The 18,260-nt window shown below is 41.1% G+C and overlaps 1 protein-coding gene across 2 annotated transcripts in view; it reads left to right on the forward strand.

Annotated features, from left to right (window-relative positions):
• Positions 1–16,240, forward strand: part of WDR70 (WD repeat domain 70) — a 165,377-nt gene extending 149,137 nt beyond the window's left edge. For both annotated transcript variants that reach the window (XM_053298644.1, XM_053298643.1), the window contains exons 14-18: positions 498–598; positions 3,673–3,752; positions 9,794–9,910; positions 10,219–10,381; positions 15,929–16,240. In XM_053298644.1, the coding sequence (XP_053154619.1) occupies positions 498–598; positions 3,673–3,752; positions 9,794–9,910; positions 10,219–10,381; positions 15,929–16,016 (549 nt within the window). In that variant the 3' untranslated portion in view covers positions 16,017–16,240. The remainder of the gene's footprint in view (positions 1–497; positions 599–3,672; positions 3,753–9,793; positions 9,911–10,218; positions 10,382–15,928) is intronic.
• Positions 16,241–18,260: the final 2,020 nt, after the last annotated feature.

Raw genomic sequence — 18,260 nt, forward strand, 5'->3', positions numbered from 1 at the left:
TAAGGGACAATGCATCTTAAGCTATTACAGAATAACCTGCCAAACATATGCAATACATGCAGCCCAAAGAAAGCACCATGTTGCTGACAAAAATGTGACTGTATATATGCTTTCCTCCAACTATAGTGGGCATGCAAGGAGTGTGTTTTAAATGGTGTTTTTTTAAATGTTTTTTAAGCTTGTTATACACTGGCCAGAGCCTTTGGATGGGGCAGTCTAGAAATGTAATAAATAAATAAATAATATCCAGTTTACGCAATATATAGGGTACAGTGCCATAATAAGTCATCCTATTCAAGTTCTGGCAAAGCCCAGACTTTCTTTAGCTTCAAAAGGGCGCTAAATATGTCTTTTCGTACCTGGCTTAATCTGAAAATAGAGATAGCATGAAAGTAAAAAATGATGAGGCAATAGTTTGCCCTAAAGGCTGGACTCCATGCAGTTAAGGCAAGGCAAAACTAAAAACCACTAACCCAGTGCTAATATCGCTTTTTCAGAGTGTTGTTCGTTGTCTCTGGCATCCCAAGCTGAACCAAATCATGGTTGGTACAGGAAATGGATTAGCGAAGGTATACTATGATCCCATCAAGAGCCAAAGGTATTTAGTGTGTTGGAGTAATGTAATGTATCTAATTTTTTTCAGCCTGCGTAAATGGCTTGTTAAAAATGTAGTAAGATGACTTTGAATTTTTTTTTTTGCACTCAACAGGCTTGTTCACACAACCTGAAACAGAGTTGGAGGAGGCCCAGCCAGGGTAGCAGAGCTCTGCACATTTCCAGTTGGTAGTCGTGTGAATTAAAAAAGCAACGTGAATGACCATGTAGGAGATGGGAGCTGGATAGGATAAGTGGAGCCAACCAGCATTCTGTCCCCAGCATTTTATTAGGGTGGAGAAAAGGTCCTACCCAGCTCCCGGCTCCCACATGAGCATTCTTCCTTCATCCTACCTTGCTTTTTGAGTTCACACGACCACTGATCCAAAGCGCTCACAGCTCTCCTACCCTGACTGAGCACTCCTCTGACCCTGTTTCAGGTCATGTGAACAAGCCTTAAAGTTTCATTTGGCGGGGTGGGGGGGAGATAATCAAAGGGACAGCAGTGTATGTGCTTTTCAGATTCTCTGTTTTTTCTCCACTGAAACTTACAAAGTTATTGTGTGTTTAAAGTTTTGGAATCTTGCATCTAAAATGTTGCATAAGTTTTGACTGAGATTCCATCTGTGTAATTAATAGCAACCCCCAACACACACACACAAAACCCAACTTTATCTGACAATCGCTATAGATTCCCATGGGCTATTAAAGAACTGCAAGGGACGTGTCTGCAAAGCATTCAGTTCACTCTCTGTTGCCTTGCATTTAGTTAAATAAATGTCTTCAGTGGGTTCTAACTAAAAAGCTTGTTTCTTAACTTGTATGTTTGTGATCCAAGTATGCTGTTGTGCTCGACATTCCGTGAATCTTAAGCTATTGCAGAATGATAACCTGCCCCACATACATGCATCCCAAAGAAAGCAGCATGAAGGGGTCAAAGAAATGGAAGTAGATTTCTGGACTCTTCTGTTGTTTTTGCAGCTCCTTCTCATTAACTATACATCAAAAGGTAGTCCATGTGAAAGTGAGAAATGACAAGTAGATGGCTGGGTTGATTTCTTCACTACTCTCAGCTCTCTTAGTATAAATTTTTTATATTATCTCTGATCCTGTGCAGAGGATCTATACTTTGCTGCCTGAACTGTTGTGCTGACATGCCACAGTACTGCTGCCAATAACAAATACTTGTTTTATTTTTTCTTCAGCTCAATTGGTGTTGATTTGCAAGCTAGTCCCCAAACATTGGCCACATCACCATTGACAAACTTTATGATGTTTCAGTGTTTGAAACAGTCAAATCTTTTTTCTTCAAAGGCAGTAACACTGGCCAGTGAAAATGTAACCCTAGGACCAGTTGCAATGTTAGTTCTTTGGGTCTGCCTTGCATTTAACTTACTGGGCCACTAACTTTGGTGAGGGATATGTGCCTGTTGTCTTACAATCTGAGAATGTAGTCAGCATAAAGGCCTGTTTCCTTCTCCTCTCCCCCATGCCCCCAGGCAAACCAATAGCTTGACAGACAGCCTGCCTGAAAATCAGGTTGGAGGAGTCATCCCCACAGACAACAACAGCAAGATTATATGGATATCTGTTCTTTTTTTCTTGTTTTTAACTGAGAATAAAAAATATTGTCACAAGTAAGGAGGAGTAGGGGCTCAAATGAACATTCAATCCCTGGATATCTGAGTCATAAACAAGTCCCTGTCTGTGCCAGGGGGCTGGCCTCTCCGTTTTCTCTATGTGACACGACAAGGTTAGAAGCACAAGAACTTCACAGGCACAATATGTAAAACAGATTCTTGCGAAGTGTGTTGCTGGCTGATGGTGGCTTTGTGTTACAGTCCAAATCTCCACAGTAGAGAACACACTTTCAGGAGTAAAAAACAATCAGGGGACTGAAGTTTCAGCCTGATTTGAAGCAACACCTTTGAATCAAGCTGAAGTGGATTGGACAGCATCGAATCAAACTGAGGGCCCCTCCAAAGCACCAAGGCAGCCCCCCAATCGACGCAATGCTGATTTGCACATCCTTGATAGACTCTGCCCTCTAGTCTTGCTGGTGCATTTTCATATATATTGTTAGGTATCCTTCACATACTAGGTTTTAGGTATGTATGTGTGTATTGATAGATTTAGATTTAGATTCCACTCTGTCCCGTAGGCTCAGAGTGACTTATAGCTTCTTTTAAAATAATCCTATCCCTCCGAACTCACAATTTAAAAAAAAGGGGGGGGGGAGTTCTCAGAGGAGAGGGACAAGTTAGCAGTTGGTCCTCCACAGGCTGATGGAGGGGTCTTGCTGCTTTATCTCACTCTCCGCTGCAGCCTGACGACAGTAGCTACAAAGGAAGACTTAGTTCATCAGAGAGTGAAGGGGTCAGATGGAAGTTGGGGTTTTTTAAGCCTACACCTAAAAAAAAAAAAATGTGAATGTGACTAAGAGACAATGAGAAATGCATACATTTTACAGGTATAGTCAACTAAGAAGCTTCCTGTTTATGCTCAGATGCAAACAAAAGTTTTTTGCTGTATCATGTGCAATGTCTTTTTCTGTTCCAATGTCTTTTCCTGCCCCTGCTAACTGGGCAAAGAGGCACCTTTTAACGTGGTGATTCTCTTTATTTAGCAGGGGGAGAGTAACTGGCTCTTTCCACCCCAGCACAGTACCTCCAGTAACTGTTGCTGGTGTCTATCTTGTGTTTCATTTTAGATTGTGAGCCCTTCCTTTGGGGACAGGGTTCCATCTTATATTTATTTATTATTTCTCTATGAAAACCGCCCTGAGCCATTTTTGGAAGGGTGGTATAGAAATCAATCAATCAGTCAGTCAAATAAATAAATAAGATAGCCAGCTAGCTTGCATGGATTTGAGTGAGATGGTTGCTTTAAAAAACCAAAATCTGTAGCATGAAACTACATTAATTGAAGCAGTGGTGGGTGACTGACTTCTTGCAGCTTTTTATCACATACCACTCTAAAATGTAATTTGATTTTTTAAAACTCAGAGCTACTTGTAAACTTTGCCAGGAATAAAAAAAAAACACGTTTTAACCTGATTCTCTCCCCCCTCCTCCTCAGGGGAGCAAAATTATGTGTCGTGAAGACAAAAAGAAAAGAGAGACAAGCTGAAACGCTCACACAGGATTACATAATAACACGTAAGTAAATGTAGAATTGTACCTGCTTTATAAATTAGTGCTTTGATCCTATGAAGTGTACATAGAGAGAGGTGTTTGGTTTTTTAAGCTAAAATCCTGCCAGTTATCTGTGAAGTGGAGGAGAGGGTGGTTTGAACCCAGATGACACTTGGGATTTTAGCTTTTGAAAAAGTTCTGTGCTTATGAAATCCAGCGTCCATGCATCACCTACATCTAGCATTGGGGATGTGCACAAATCAATTTTTTGTATTTGTATTCGGCCCCCTTGATTTGGGGCCGAATCGAATCCGCCAGATTCGATTCAAGTTGGATTTGGATCAATTTGGACCACTTCTAAAGGTCCTAGAGGCACAAAATTTGGGTGGTGGGTGGGTACCCATAGGTGCACCTACCACCCATATTTCAAGGCTGTGGGGCACTTGGTTGGTTTTTATTTATTTTCTTAGTTTTTACTGATTTTGTATATTTCCACCATAGGAAATAATGGGGATTTGAAGTCGCCCTATCCCTAATCCTGACATGGATCCTCAGCTTTAATTTTTTAAAAAAGCTATGCTCTAGCCCTTGTAGAAATTATTATTATTATTTCTTGTTTACACAGTCAGACAGGTGTTATTGACTGGTTTGTTTTATCCAGACATCGAGTCCTTCCCAAGGACCTGGGATGGCTGAATTTTATTGTCAATGTTGTTATAGATATCGTCGCAGAATATAGGCTGTTCCCAGTAAAGCTGCTTTTTGTAATTGGCTGATGGTGATTTCTGTGGCCCCTATGGTGTTGAGGTGCTCTTCAAGGTCTTTTGGAACTGCACCCAGGGCACCAATGACCACTGGGATTATTTTGGTCTTTTTCTGCCACAGCCTTTCAATTTCAATTTGTAGATCTTTGTATTTTGTGATTTTTTCTATTTCTTTTTCTTCTATTCTGCTATCCCTTGGTATTGCTATGTCGATTATTTTAACTTGTTTTTCTTTCTTCTCGACTACAGTTATATCTGGTGTATTGTGTGGCAGATGTTTGTCTGTTTGTAGTTGGAAGTCCCATAAAATTTTTACATCTTCATTTTCTTCAACTTTTTCAATTTTATGGTCCCACCAATTTTTGGCTACAGGTAGTTTGTATTTTTTGCAGGTGTCCCAGTGTATCGTCCCTGCTACCTTGTCATGCCTTTGTTTGTAGTCAGTCTGTGCGATCTTTTTACAACAGCTGATTAGGTGGTCCACGGTTTCATCTGCTTCTTTACAAAGGCGGCACTTGCTGTTTGTGGTGGATTTTTCGACTTTTGCTCTTATTGCATTTGTTCTTAGTGCCTGTTCTTGCACAGCCAGTATTAAACCCTCTGTTTCTTTCTTCAAGTTGCCATTCTTAAGCCATTGCCAGGTCTTGGTGATGTCTGATTTTCCACTTATATTGTGCAAATATTGACCATGCAGGGGCTTATTTTTCCATTTTTCTGCTCGGTTCTTGACTTTTTCTTTCTTGTAGGCCTTCTTTGTTTCATTGGTGTTGAATAGTTTCGCATTATTGACCATTTGAAGTGCATCTTCTTCACTGTCCCTGATATTCTTCAAGGCCTCTTTTCTCCTCCTCTGCTGTTTGATGGACTTGCAGCATTCCTCTTCCACCTGAGCTGCGAGGGAGGTATAGCCTATCTACATCACTGCGGGGGTGCAGAGCATGATTGATGGTCATTATTTTCCTGGTCTTACGATCTAGCATCTCTAGCTCTGCCTGGTTCCAGTCTATTATTCCTGCAGTGTATCTGATAACAGGTATAGCCCAGGTGTTTATGGCTTGTATGGTGTTCCCACCATTGAGTTTGGACTTGAGGATTTTTCTCACTCTCCTGATGTATTCACTTCCAATTTTTCTTTTAACTTCAGTGTGTGCAATGTTATCAGCCTGGAGAATGCCCAAGTATTTGTAATGTTCTTTCTCTTCCAGGTTCTTGATCTTGCTTCCATTGGGTAGTTCTATTCCTTCTATTTTTATTTTCCCTCTGTTCATTATTAATGCAGCACACTTGTCTAGTCCAAACTCCATTGTTATATCGCTACTGAATATTATTATTAGTATTTTACTCAATTTCTCTACTGCCCTTCCAAAAATGGCTCAGGGTGGTTTACACAGAGATATAATAAATAAATAAGATGGATCCCTGTCCCCAAAGGGCTCACAATCCCTTTGGAAATGAAGTTATGGAGCAAAATGTGCAGTCACTATTTTTTAAGTGTTTGGATTATTTGGTGTTTAATGGCTAAGATCATGTGTAGTAAGGGAGGAGAGCTGGTCTTGTGGTAGAAAGCATGACTTGTCCCTTTAGCTAAGCAGGGTCCGCCCTGGTTGCTTATGAATTGGAGACTATATATGTGAGCACTAGAAGATATTCCCCTCAGGGGATGGAGCTGCTTTGGGAAGAGCATCTAGGTTCCAAGTTCCCTCCCTGGCATCTCCAAGATAGGGCTGAGAGAGATTCCTGCATGCAACCTTGAAGAAGCCACTGCCAGTCTGTGTATACAATACTGAGCTAGATGGACCAGTGGTCTGACTCGATATATGGCAGCTTCCTATGATCCTAACTTTTCCTCAACGAATCCCTATGAGGATTCATTGCACCCCTTCATTTCTTATGTTTATTTTGACTGCCATTGGACAGTGCCAACTGTCAACTGCCATGTACCAACTACACACACACACCCCTGCAAGGCAGTGGGGTACTCAGTTTATTCCGCTGCTATAGGAAGCTGCCTGCAGTGATGGTGATGCTGGTAAGAGTTACTAAGGACCTGCAGCTTTACTTTTAAAGGTGCCCCTCGCTGCCTTCCCTGGCACCACCTCGAACTGCTAGACTGGTTCAAGGTTTGGCCAAAGCGGTCTGAAATTGGATTGCGAATCAGACTGCTGTCCAGGTATACCTCTAGTCTCCTCCCCAGGCAGCCCCTCAAGTGTCAACGAAAAGTCCTTGTTGAGGACAGAGGGACCCTTCACAACATTGTGGACTGTAGTGCGGTCAGCTGCAGAAAGAGGGAACCCTGAGATTCACTTAGTTTCTGCCCAGCTCTCTCCTTGCCCCCATAGCCACATGCACCACAGCCCAAGGCATTGCTCAGGGCCTCTCAGCCCTCGTCAGGGGCTTTGCAGGAAGTGAAGGGTGCTACCTAAGGAGGAGGCAGTAATGGTTGCACAGACTCTGCATTCTGCAGAGCCCAAGGCATTGCTTTAACGTGCAGCATTACATTTGTAGCTTTGAACAGAACCGTTGAGAACAGAGAAGTTGTTTGTGTAAGATTGGTTGACTTGGAAGGTATCAGTTGCCTGTGTTTGTACGATAGGCAGTTCAATCATATATATCTCATTGCGATGGTGTCAACAGTGTCTTGCAGCATACCATGGGCGGTTCAGCACCACCCGCATCACCAAGGGTGACTAGAACAACGCTAGTGTAGTTGCGCTAGAGCACTCTTGTGCTAACATGGAAAATTGCACTTGTGTGGTGCTACAGCCATAACAACTGTGGGACATGTCAGCTATTGCCTTGTATTTTGTTAAAAACAACATCCAAATTCTGGCGAATGGAGGAGAATCTGCTCCATGCCAGGTAATGCTACTTCCTATCCCCCTTGCTTTTAAGAACATTTCCTGAAGCGCTTCTGTCATCTTTATTGAAGCTATGGGTGACACTGTAGCAGAATCACCCATCGTCCTGTGCCTGGCAGAAGTATTTATAGCTCTGCTGCTGGAATCATAGCTGCTATGGACAGTGTGAAGGACCTATTTATGCCCTCAAGCTGGCAGTGAGACCCATAACTTCAGTCCTGTGAGCTACAGTATCTCATAGCATGAAGCCAAAGCAAGGCCTGAGGTACACATGCCACAGAAAGAGATGATGGAATGTGGTGGTACAGTAGGCTGTATTGCTTCATCCTGCAAAGGGTGGAAATGCCATTGTGAATGCTCCCTCATGTGAAAATGTTGCTGCAAGAAGAAAGCTAGTGCATTAGGGGAAAGGATTGTATTCCAGCCTTATCCTTGCTATTCATTTTCTATTTGCAGGGAAGGTTTTGGGGTTTTTTTAAAATGTGGGAACACATTTGGAAATAGCATCCCCAGCCTGCTGTCTGAAGTGATATGTTCTGTTCCACCATCTCATTCCTGCCTCACTCTGCTGCATGTGTAAATCCATCCTAATAATTGCGATTATCAGTGGTTTTTCATCTTTATTGTGGAAGTTGTGTTTTCTTGTGAACAAAATGTACTTTTAAAAAAAATGTCTTAGAACATTTGCAAAATTCTACCTTGGGTCTCACTGAGTAGTAGTGGCCAGGTGTTCAGCAACCCTGTTCCAAGTGGGGCTTGAAATAACCTTTGTGCCCCTGAAGCAAAGTAGCGCATGAGTGGGACTTCTACTTTGTAGCCTCTGACTACTTAAGAATGCAGTGTTTTCACCTGAGGGATTCCATGTTACTTTTACAAGTGAAGCATGTTACTTAAATGGATATTCCTCAAAAAGGCTGGCCTCCACATACAGGCAATTTTTTTTTGTTACCTCAAATGCTCTATGCAAATCTATATAGCACACCATGTCCCAACAAAAGTTTGACTTCTCATGCTTCATGTAACATACAGATGTAAGAAATAACTCTTTGTTCTTAAAGTTTTTGAGCTACCCTAAACTGGTTTAGACAACCCCCAAAAGTTGATTAGGCTGTGTCTATACCACTCTTGTTTCCCAGTGCAACAGTGTAGGGATTTTGTGCCCGTGCACAACTGACCTGAGTGTGAATGGTCAAGCCAGAGGAGTCACATGGCTTTGGGATTACTTGGCTGCAGCAGTGATGTTAACAAAGGGTCATTTCTCAGCATCCCAAGCCATGCTTTAAATGAGCAAACTATCTTGTAGCAGTTCTTTCCACTTTCTGTGGCATTGGAGTAGCAAGAAATGAAATTCTTCTTTAAGACCACTGTAGATATAGCCATGTTAATCAGGGCTGAAAAATATCAGGCCTCCAGCTAGTGTTGGAATACCATTATCTACAGCTATTGGCCGCTGTAGCTGGGAATGATGGAAGTTGTAGTCTAACAACAGCTGGAGGGCCAGAATTGTGCAGCCTGATATAAAGTCAGTAAATAAATAAATAAATAAATAAATAAATAGACTGCAGAATCCCATCTTCCCAACACTCTTATTTTGCCCTTATATTCCTCCTGCCTCCTTTAACCATGGTTTGACATTGACCATACTAACCATGGTTAAGGCTGTTTCTAAACCCCAATTCAGAAACCATGTTTTGAAGTAGATTCCCAAACCAGGTTTACAAGAGGCCTTAGTAAAGATAAGAACTCTATGGGGATGCTTTGTGATGCAATGTGATATGATAAATAAATCTAATATTTTACTCTTTTTATTAAAAACAATGACACATTATTAAAGTTAGTGCATACATTTAAGAGAGAACCTTCTTCATGAACTTGGCCGCCTATTAAGATCATCAGGGGAGATCCGGTTGCAGTTGTCTCTCCAGCTCGGTTTGTGGTGCCCCGAACTGGGCCTTCTCTAGGCTTGTTCCGAGGCTCTGGATCACACTCCCAAATGAAATCAGAATCTCCCCATCTCTGGTTGTTTTTAAACGATTATTGAAAACACACCTGTTTTATCAGGCTTTTTGTTTATGATATTTTAAAGTTTTATTTATGGTTATTTTAATCTGTTTATATGATTTTTAGGTTTTGGTTGTTGTTTGATTGGATTGTAAAATGCCCTGAGATTTTATATAGGATGGTATATAAATTTGATAAATAAATATATGTCAATAAAATTGGTTTTAAACAGATATATGTAAAAATTTACCATCCACATGTATTGGTTATCAGTGCATAGGGTTGTACCACATGACGTTTAAAACCTGTCTCTAAATAAATAAGCCATCTTATTTATTTATTATTTCTCTCTGTAAACTGCTTTGGAAACTTTTGTTGAAAAGTGGTATATAAATTGTTGTTGTTGTCTCTCAATGAAAAAATATTTGTTAACAATTTGTAGCTCATGCACTTCCAATGTTTCGTGAACCGCGTCAGAGAAGTACAAGGAAGCAGTTGGAAAAGGACAGGCTGGATCCCATGAAATCTCACAAACCTGAACCCCCAGTAGCAGGACCAGGTAACCATATTTATATTCATTTGTTTGCCGTAGGCAAAAATACATTGCCAAAGCCATTGTGCACTTGCTTATGGAAGACTGAAGCGGCCTTATTGAAGCAAACATACAGCATACAACTTTTAGAAGCTTGAAGATTATACATTATAGATCAGTGTAATGTGATATAATGGGACAATAGCCCGTTATATCAGCATTCACTCTTATGTGTGAATTTGGTTTTAATCCTTTTATTTACCCTTGTATCTTCTATTTGTCACCGCCCTGGCACTCTGTACATCTGTTCATTCTCCCCTTGTTTCCTGTATTAGGACGTGGTGGTCGTGTTGGAACTCATGGCGGTACTCTGTCTTCGTACATAGTCAAAAATATTGCACTGGATAAGACTGATGATAGCAACCCTCGAGAGGCCATTCTGCGGCATGCGAAGGAAGCTGAGGAGAACCCATACTGGGTTGCTCCAGCATATTCTAAGTAAGGAAACTTTCTTAAAGGGGGGAAAAGTGCCATATGCAATACGTCTTAAAGCCTCGGTGAACTTGAATACAACTTGAAGACCTGCTTAGCAGCACCATTCTCTGCCTTTTTTGGATTGTTGCCACTAATGTGGAAAACTGATAGAATATCACTTCTTTGGGGGAAATCAGTTTTGCTACTTTTTATAAAGCTACATGGATAGAATTAGGGTTTAACAGAAAGCTTCCTTGGGGGAAAAAAACCTTGTAAATTAAAAACAAAAACAGAAAAGGAAGATTTTGGTAGAGGTGCTTTAAGGATTTTTTAAATTTCTGTATAAATCTCCTTTTAGTTTTACAGATGTGGGGATATCATAAATAGTAAATGTTCAGGTTTTCCAAATTAACTGTACTTCAAACTAGATCTCCAGGTGAGATTTGGAGCAGCATGAACCAACTGTTAAACTACCTCTCTCTATAATGTTTCCAATAATCTCTTTGAAGAAACAGAGGTTTTATATTGTCATTTTTCAGCAAGGATGTGCTTTACTCTATTTTCTACAATGCTGGGTACCTTGATAGTTCTGTATCTCCCCTTAGCTAAGCAGGGTCTGCCCTGGTTGCATATGAATAGGAGACTTAATGTGTGAGCACTGCAAGATATTCCCCTCAGGGTATGGAGCCACTCTGGGAAGAGCAGAAGGTTTCACGTTCCCTCCCTGGCTTCTCCAAGATAGGGCTGAGAGAGATTCCTGCCTGCAAGTCCCAGCAACGCCGGCCACCAGCAGCAGTAGCTAATGATGGTGAGAAGGAAAGAAGAAAACTAGGGAAAGCTTGATAGGTAATCCAAGAAATTAAAGCACCATCTAATAGGTTTGTCAAGAGACTGCCTGGATGCCAAAATTTGGGCTGCAGCAAATTTGCAAATTCTCACCAGCATCAGGTCGAGGACATTCAGACAGCTGTGCAGGAGCATTTCTCTCACCGACTATTCCTCCCGTTCCTTTTCACTAGGAGCTGAGTGTTTGGGGTGATTGCTCTTCTCTCATACTTGTTGAACCCTGTGCAGGCCCACTTCCTTTACCTCCAATGAGTACAGAGTGTGTCTCTTTTCTCCCATTCCTTGTGTGCACTCAGATTCCTTACTGGGATGAACCAAGAAGAGATTGTAGCAAGTCTTTCTCCTTTAGTGGTCTCAGAAGAGAGATTGAACCACTGTCTTCTCTGTTAATATGTCTTGGCTTTGGGAATGGGAACTGCAGCAACACAGCCAGGTTGCATAGCAGAGGAGAGCCAATGTAAAGCAGGGGCTAGAATATAAGGTTTGGGTGAGAAAACCCAGGTTTAAATCTCTACTCAGCCACGATTTCATAATACATTAAGTCAATAATTGAGGCTAATATCCTCATATGCTTGGTTCAGTTCCCTTCTTGTCCTAAGCCTAAGTGTTTTTACATATGCACTGTATAATTGTTAGCACTTTGTAGGCAAACAGTATGTTTAACGCAACTCCTACTGACCAGGCTTTTGATGTATTTTCATATTGAAGTGTTACTTGAGGATTGGTGTGGACTTCAGCGGGACTCCTTTAACTGTGGTTTAAAGATTGGGAAGGGGCCATGGGATTGCCCCCTTCCTTGCCCAACCTCTCCCTCTTGGATTATAAATTTCTCCTGTTATTGGTTTTCTCTCTTAACCACAATTTGAAGTTAAGGTTTGGAGTTTGTTTCAAAACCTCTTGAAGAGTGAACCTCACTCTTAATCATAATTAGTGTTGGTGCCAACATGAAACTTAGCCAAGGTTAAAGTTAGTGGAGACAGAGACGGGAGGTAATTCTACATCTGCACTCAGTTTCTTAACTGTGATTGCAAGATCCTCACTATTTTAACTGCACTGGCCCTTAATGAGAAACTATAGCAAACACCTCATTATAGATTTTTAAAGGATATTTTTTCTTAATTCTGTAAGCCTTTTAAAAAAGAAGTTTAGAGAAGGCCCATTAGTTTTGGTTTTATCCATTCCTTCAGCTGTTAGAAATTCTTTGTGAATACAAAGATTTCATTCTTCCTTGATCCATAGTGGTAGCATTGGTCAGTGCGCATATCAAATTATTGAGCTATGACTATAATTGTCATGGCACTTTCAGGGTTCTTTTTATAACCAGCTATAGGCCTATCGCCAAGGAAGTTGTGGTTTACACTTGCATAGTTAGTCACAAGTAGCAAAGTGGTTGCTCTTCACTTGGTCATAGCACTTGTCTGAAGCAAGTTTTTATTCTTTGTGGAAGAATCCTATCGAGTGAGTTACCATAAGTGACAAGAATGAAATCTGTGACTCTGAAATGGCTGTAAGACATTTAAGCTGATAATGCACATCTGAAGTACTACCAGAAAATGAATGTGATTTCAGCTAGGCTTGATATGGCGTGGTGGTGCACAGCTCATACTTCTATCCATGGCAGTCCACCAGCTCTCTTGATGGAATGGCTAGGGGAGAGGAGCAAGAGGAAGCTGCCTTACACTGAGTCAGACCGTTGCTCCATCAGTTTAGATTCAAAGTTTACTCTGCCAACCATCTGTTACGAGTTGTATGTAGACAGAAACCAGCAAAGATCACACACCCTCTGCTCTGGGTGAGGGAAGAGATTCTTACTTTGTAAAGTAAGGATATCCACAGTGGCCAACCATCCTTTTCTGGTTGGCCGCTGTGGGAAGCCAGATGATAGACACGATATTGGTCTGATCCAGCAGGGTTGTTCTTATGTTCTTACTGCATCCTGCAAAATAATCCGCAGATGGAAACCTGCTTCCATGCATTGACTGCCCTTGCTATATCTCAGGGAAGGTCATTTATAAACAAGGCTTAGGATGTCAAGTTCCTTCAGTGCTTTTTCCTTTGTAATCATAGTACTTAGAGGCTTGGCTGTTTGAAAGCCAGAAGTGGTAAGTTCACGGCACAATCCTTTTCAAATTTGTTTAGCAAACGCAGTTCTTAGCAAGAGATAGCACAATCTTGTATTTTTTATGGACACTGCAGGATCTGCCAAAAGTAACCGTAATCCTACTTAGTACTTAATGTCCTCTTAATGTTGCAAAAATATTACTACTCATCAGCCAAAACTGTGTTGGCTTGCCTTTTATAAATTGCATTCTGGTGTTGCTCAAGAATGATGTAGTTTTATAGGAACCATCTTATAGTTTCATTTCCACTGCTTGAACTTTGTTGACCAAGTTCAGTGGTGTTGGATAAAAGTTAATTTAGCTCATTTTAAAATGGAAAATGTCTGTGGAATTGAATGCATATGCCTTTGAATACCAGTTACAGGGGAGCAACAGCAAGAGAGGGCAATTGCCTTCATGTCCTGTTTGTGGGCTTCCCAGAGACATCTGAAACTACAGAGAGTCGTGTGGTACATTAAAGACTAACAGATTTATTGCAATATAAGCTTTTCTGGACCACAGTCCACTTAATCAAACACATGATGTGGTGTAACACATGATGTGGTGTCCTCTAGACATGAATCTAGAAGAAGAAATAGAAACAGGAAAATCAAATGACAGGAAAGGCAAGAGATCTAGTCTTGTGATGAGCTTACAAGTATACAAGATAGTCATGGTTATAATTCACAATAGCAGTAACTGATGATAACATCCTCCTAGAAGTCCTAAATTAATTAACCCTGAAATGTGACAGAAATTTTTGGCTCAGATTCAGACCAGTGGTGTGGATTTTCTTGAAAAAATTCTCGTGCAGAACTTTCCTCATTAGCATGATCTTTTTCCTCAGAACATTCTGCTGTGCTAATTTTACCAATGCTCTAAATAAATTGTGATTTGATTTAACGTGCTATTTGATAGGCCTGTGCACTGTGCAGAATATCAAATTGGGTCCAATCAGATTAGAGGGGAAATGAAAATTGTCGGGAGGACTGACATAGGCCTCTCCCAAGGGTCGGAAAAGAAGGGGAAGGGAAAGAAGAGAAGGGGAAGCTTACTGACAATATGCTGGAATAGCTCCTGATGACTTCCTCCCCTGCCCTTTCCTCTCACTGTCTTCCCTGCTTACTGGGGCTCACTGGAGGCAGCAAGCACAATGCCCTCCTCTTCACTCCCTTTGGAGCGGTGGATAAAAGCAGTGGCAGCTACGTTCCCCTCTTGTGACTTGGCTTTTTGCTTAGAAGTGTGTGTGGGGTGGGGTGGAGGACATTTTAAAAAGATAAGACCCAGGGCAATTAGTTGTGGGTCATGTAATTCTTTTAATGCATTCAGGCTTGCCTGAATTAAATGTTTATAGTCTAGAAGGGTCTAATGCATAAATCCTTCTATGCCATCACAAAATGCCCATGAAAAACCTCCTGTTAATTTGATTCATGCAATAATAACAATTGGTCCCCAAAGTCCACAGAATTCATTGAAGGCCAAACCAAGACCAAATATCAAAGATCATGAATCTACTTGTAGCCATTAATATAATGTTACATTATATAGGGTTTTATTTTCAGTGTGGAATGATTACATATGTGTTCAAGGTGGGAGTACTAGCTTTCTGAGAAGCTTAGTAAGGGCAGCACACCAGACAGGGTGCAACTGATGCAGCTGTGACCTCAGCCTAATATGGTGAAACACATTGGCTGTATTCACACACGTAATGTCCAATGTACCCGCGGTTCCTCTTTCCACTCACCCCCACTCTCCTGTCTGAGTTAGGATGTAATGGAGAGCAGTCTTTCTGCAGTCAGTGAGACAGCGGAGAGGAGGGGGAACTGGCTGTGCAGGCTTCCCTCTTGCATGAAGGACAGCCCACACAGCCAATCACAGCTGGAGAGGGAGGAGCTTTCTCCCTCAACTCTGGTTTCAAGGAACGCAGCCTGCAGTTCTGCATTTGGATGTAATGCAGGCTGTGTTAAACCTCAGGTTGAGGTGGTGTAACTCACTACAGCCCAAGGGTTCAAACTGGAGTTAGGAGAGCAGAACCTCGGGATTGTAGGGGCTGTCTTGCATTTGGACATTCAGTTTCGTGTTATGTGCAATTACGGCCATTTTCAACTACTGAATACTGTAGGCTGAGGAGGAGAATATTGGAGATATGACACATTGGACAGCCATGGCAAGCAGGTGTCTTGCACAACAGCCTCTAACCAAGAGCAGTTTGTCAGTGCAGGGGTTTCAGCTGCACTCCTCACCCACAACCATTCTTCAGAGGGTCATTTCAGAGGGTCATTTTGAGGGGTTGGGGTAATTTCCGGGGGTCCGGAGTTATTTTGGGGGATTTGGGGGGGTCATTTTTGGGAGTCGGGGACGATTCTTGCAATTTTCACCTTTGTTTTTGGTTGCTTTGCAACCACAGTTCTCCTAACCCCCCTTTTCCCATTGACTTTAATGCCTCATCTACCGCGAATTCGCCGACTGCAAGGGTTTCCAGGAAAGGAACCCTCACGGTTGGCGAGGGACAACTTTATTTATATTAAGGACAAATATATATAGATAGATAGATAGATAGATAGATAGATAGATAGATATAGATATATCTGTGGCTTAATCATGATTCTGTTTTAATATCTTTTAGGACGCAGCCAAAAGCAGTTTTTGCAGAAGTAGAATCAGACGAAGATGAAACAGATGACAAACCAGAGTGGAAAAAACGTAAAATTTGAAGAATTTAAATTGGAGGATCACAAGGGACTTGGGACAAAGTTGAATAATTTTCCTTATGCAAGAGAAGTCAAGATTTCTTCAAGAAAACTTGTTTTCATGTAGAGGACTATTTTCACCACCCTGAAAGCATATGATTGCTGCACATTGAAGCAGAATTGTTTAGCATTAAATCTGCATTTTGTAAGGGAGTCAAGTTCATAAATAAATGCTTTTAAAAAAATAAGTTTTAGTTAATCTTTTTTTTTTACGAGACTAAACCATCTTTGACTTAAAAGAAAACTAATGCCACAGTTATTTTCTTACTTTCATATCACATTTCACATGTTGTGACTTACCACCTGAAGATGAAAAAGTCTGTAGCTCAATTGCAGAGCATAAGATTTGCCTGCAGAAGGTCCCAGGTTCAATCCCCATATCTCTAGTTAAAAGAATCAGATAGCAATTGATGGAAATACGTTTGCCTTATACTCTGGAGAGCAACTGTCAGTCCATGTAGGCAATACTGGGCTAAATGGATCATTCTGATTCAGGATACGGCAGCTTCATATGTTGATATAATTTTGAGGAGATAGGTCTTGATTCATAGCAAGATCTAGAACAATTAAAGTAGTATTTATTGTAAATTCTATTTCATATGCTTTCTTTTTTCATACCAGTTGTTTTCTAATATATATATTGGTTATGTACACAGGGAATTGTACAATAACTTATATTATTGGAAAATGTTTAGTTTTAGATATCTATAACAGGAGTTAATATTTCTATACATATATTGTCTCTAATAGAAATGTATACACACTATTTTTCCTACTGTAGAATAGATGTTTTTGTCAGGCCAATTGTTGCTCTCTACCAGGAGGCAATAACATCTTGCTGTCTATACATTTTTTAATCAACAGACACATGTCTTTGTCCTAGCTTGTGTATATATTTGCTGATAATATAAAGCTCTGGAGTGTGGTAATGACTTTCTACATTGGATACAAATATATCAGAGTTTTTAACACCAGCTATATTGTTTAGTGAAATAATTGTTCTAAATATTGTTTAAAGGGTATTTTTAAAAGGTGTGCAACAGGACTCTTCAAGAGTGAGAATGGCACAAGATAAACAAGAAAATCATGGCCACTGCAGAGGTTAACCCATAGTCCACTATACTCAATGTCCCTTAGTGTGTGAACTTTCCATATTGTACTGGGCTTGTGTAATGAAACGTCTGATAATAGGGCTTGAACCTCTGTGATGACTCAGAATGTTCACAAATATTTCAATTATTCAAGGAACAAAGCTGATGGGCTGTTGCAGTCCTACTTCTATGAAGAAAGAGAAAAGTTTGGTTGGAATTAAAAATCTCATACAGGCCATAGGGATAGGAGTAGCTTTGTGGATTAGGCCAAGAACTGGGAAGAGGTTCCAGGAAATGAGGAAATTAAGGGTCAGGGAGCCCATGATCGCAAGGAAGGGTGCAGAGTAGGCAATGAACTGAGAACCAGTAACCAGAGGAAACTGGATGAGAGAGGAAGAGGGCAGAGGAGTTGGGTAAATGCTGTACTCTGTGGAAACCCCAACAGCCTGGAACAGTCAAGGTTTGGAGGGGCTATATGTTGGAAGAGACAGCAGTGCTAGTGAGGTTGGCCAAGAGACAGTGTGGATAAAGAACTTGTGAACAAAGTAGGCAGTGGACTGAAAAGTAAGGAATTCATTATGATGAAGAAAGGAGGGGTGAATAAGACAGTAGGGCAACTAGTCATGCTGAGGGGTTGCTTTGAGAAGAGAGTGGAGGGATGCTTTGTCTCAATGTTGCAGCCTCCACCCCAAACAAGTTGTCTGCCAGCAAATCCTATTATTGCAGTGGCCACTTGCTCCACATCCCTCTGTTGTCTCTGTGTTGCCAGCTGGCCAGACATCACCACTCAAGGGGCCAGATTAGTACAGAACCTTCCAACTGATGATCTGGTCTATGCATTTAACTTTGTCTGTTTCTAATAAAACTGCAAGATTCTCAAGTTGGTGGTTCTGTTTTACAAATCTCCATACATGAGTACTCAGGTTGTCCCAGTTCATCAGGTCCCCTGATTTTGCTAACAGAATGTATAGTGATTTGGGCTTTCATCCTTTTACATTTCCCAGCCCAGCATTTACCATGCAGTGTGCCCCCCCTTACTCACACAGAGTCATCTCCAAAAGCAAGAGGTTTAATTGCCTCTCTTTTGGAGCTGACTTGCCACTGGGAAGAATGCATC

This window comes from Hemicordylus capensis, chromosome 2 (assembly GCF_027244095.1).
Source record: "Hemicordylus capensis ecotype Gifberg chromosome 2, rHemCap1.1.pri, whole genome shotgun sequence".
Lineage (NCBI taxonomy): Eukaryota > Metazoa > Chordata > Lepidosauria > Squamata > Cordylidae > Hemicordylus > Hemicordylus capensis.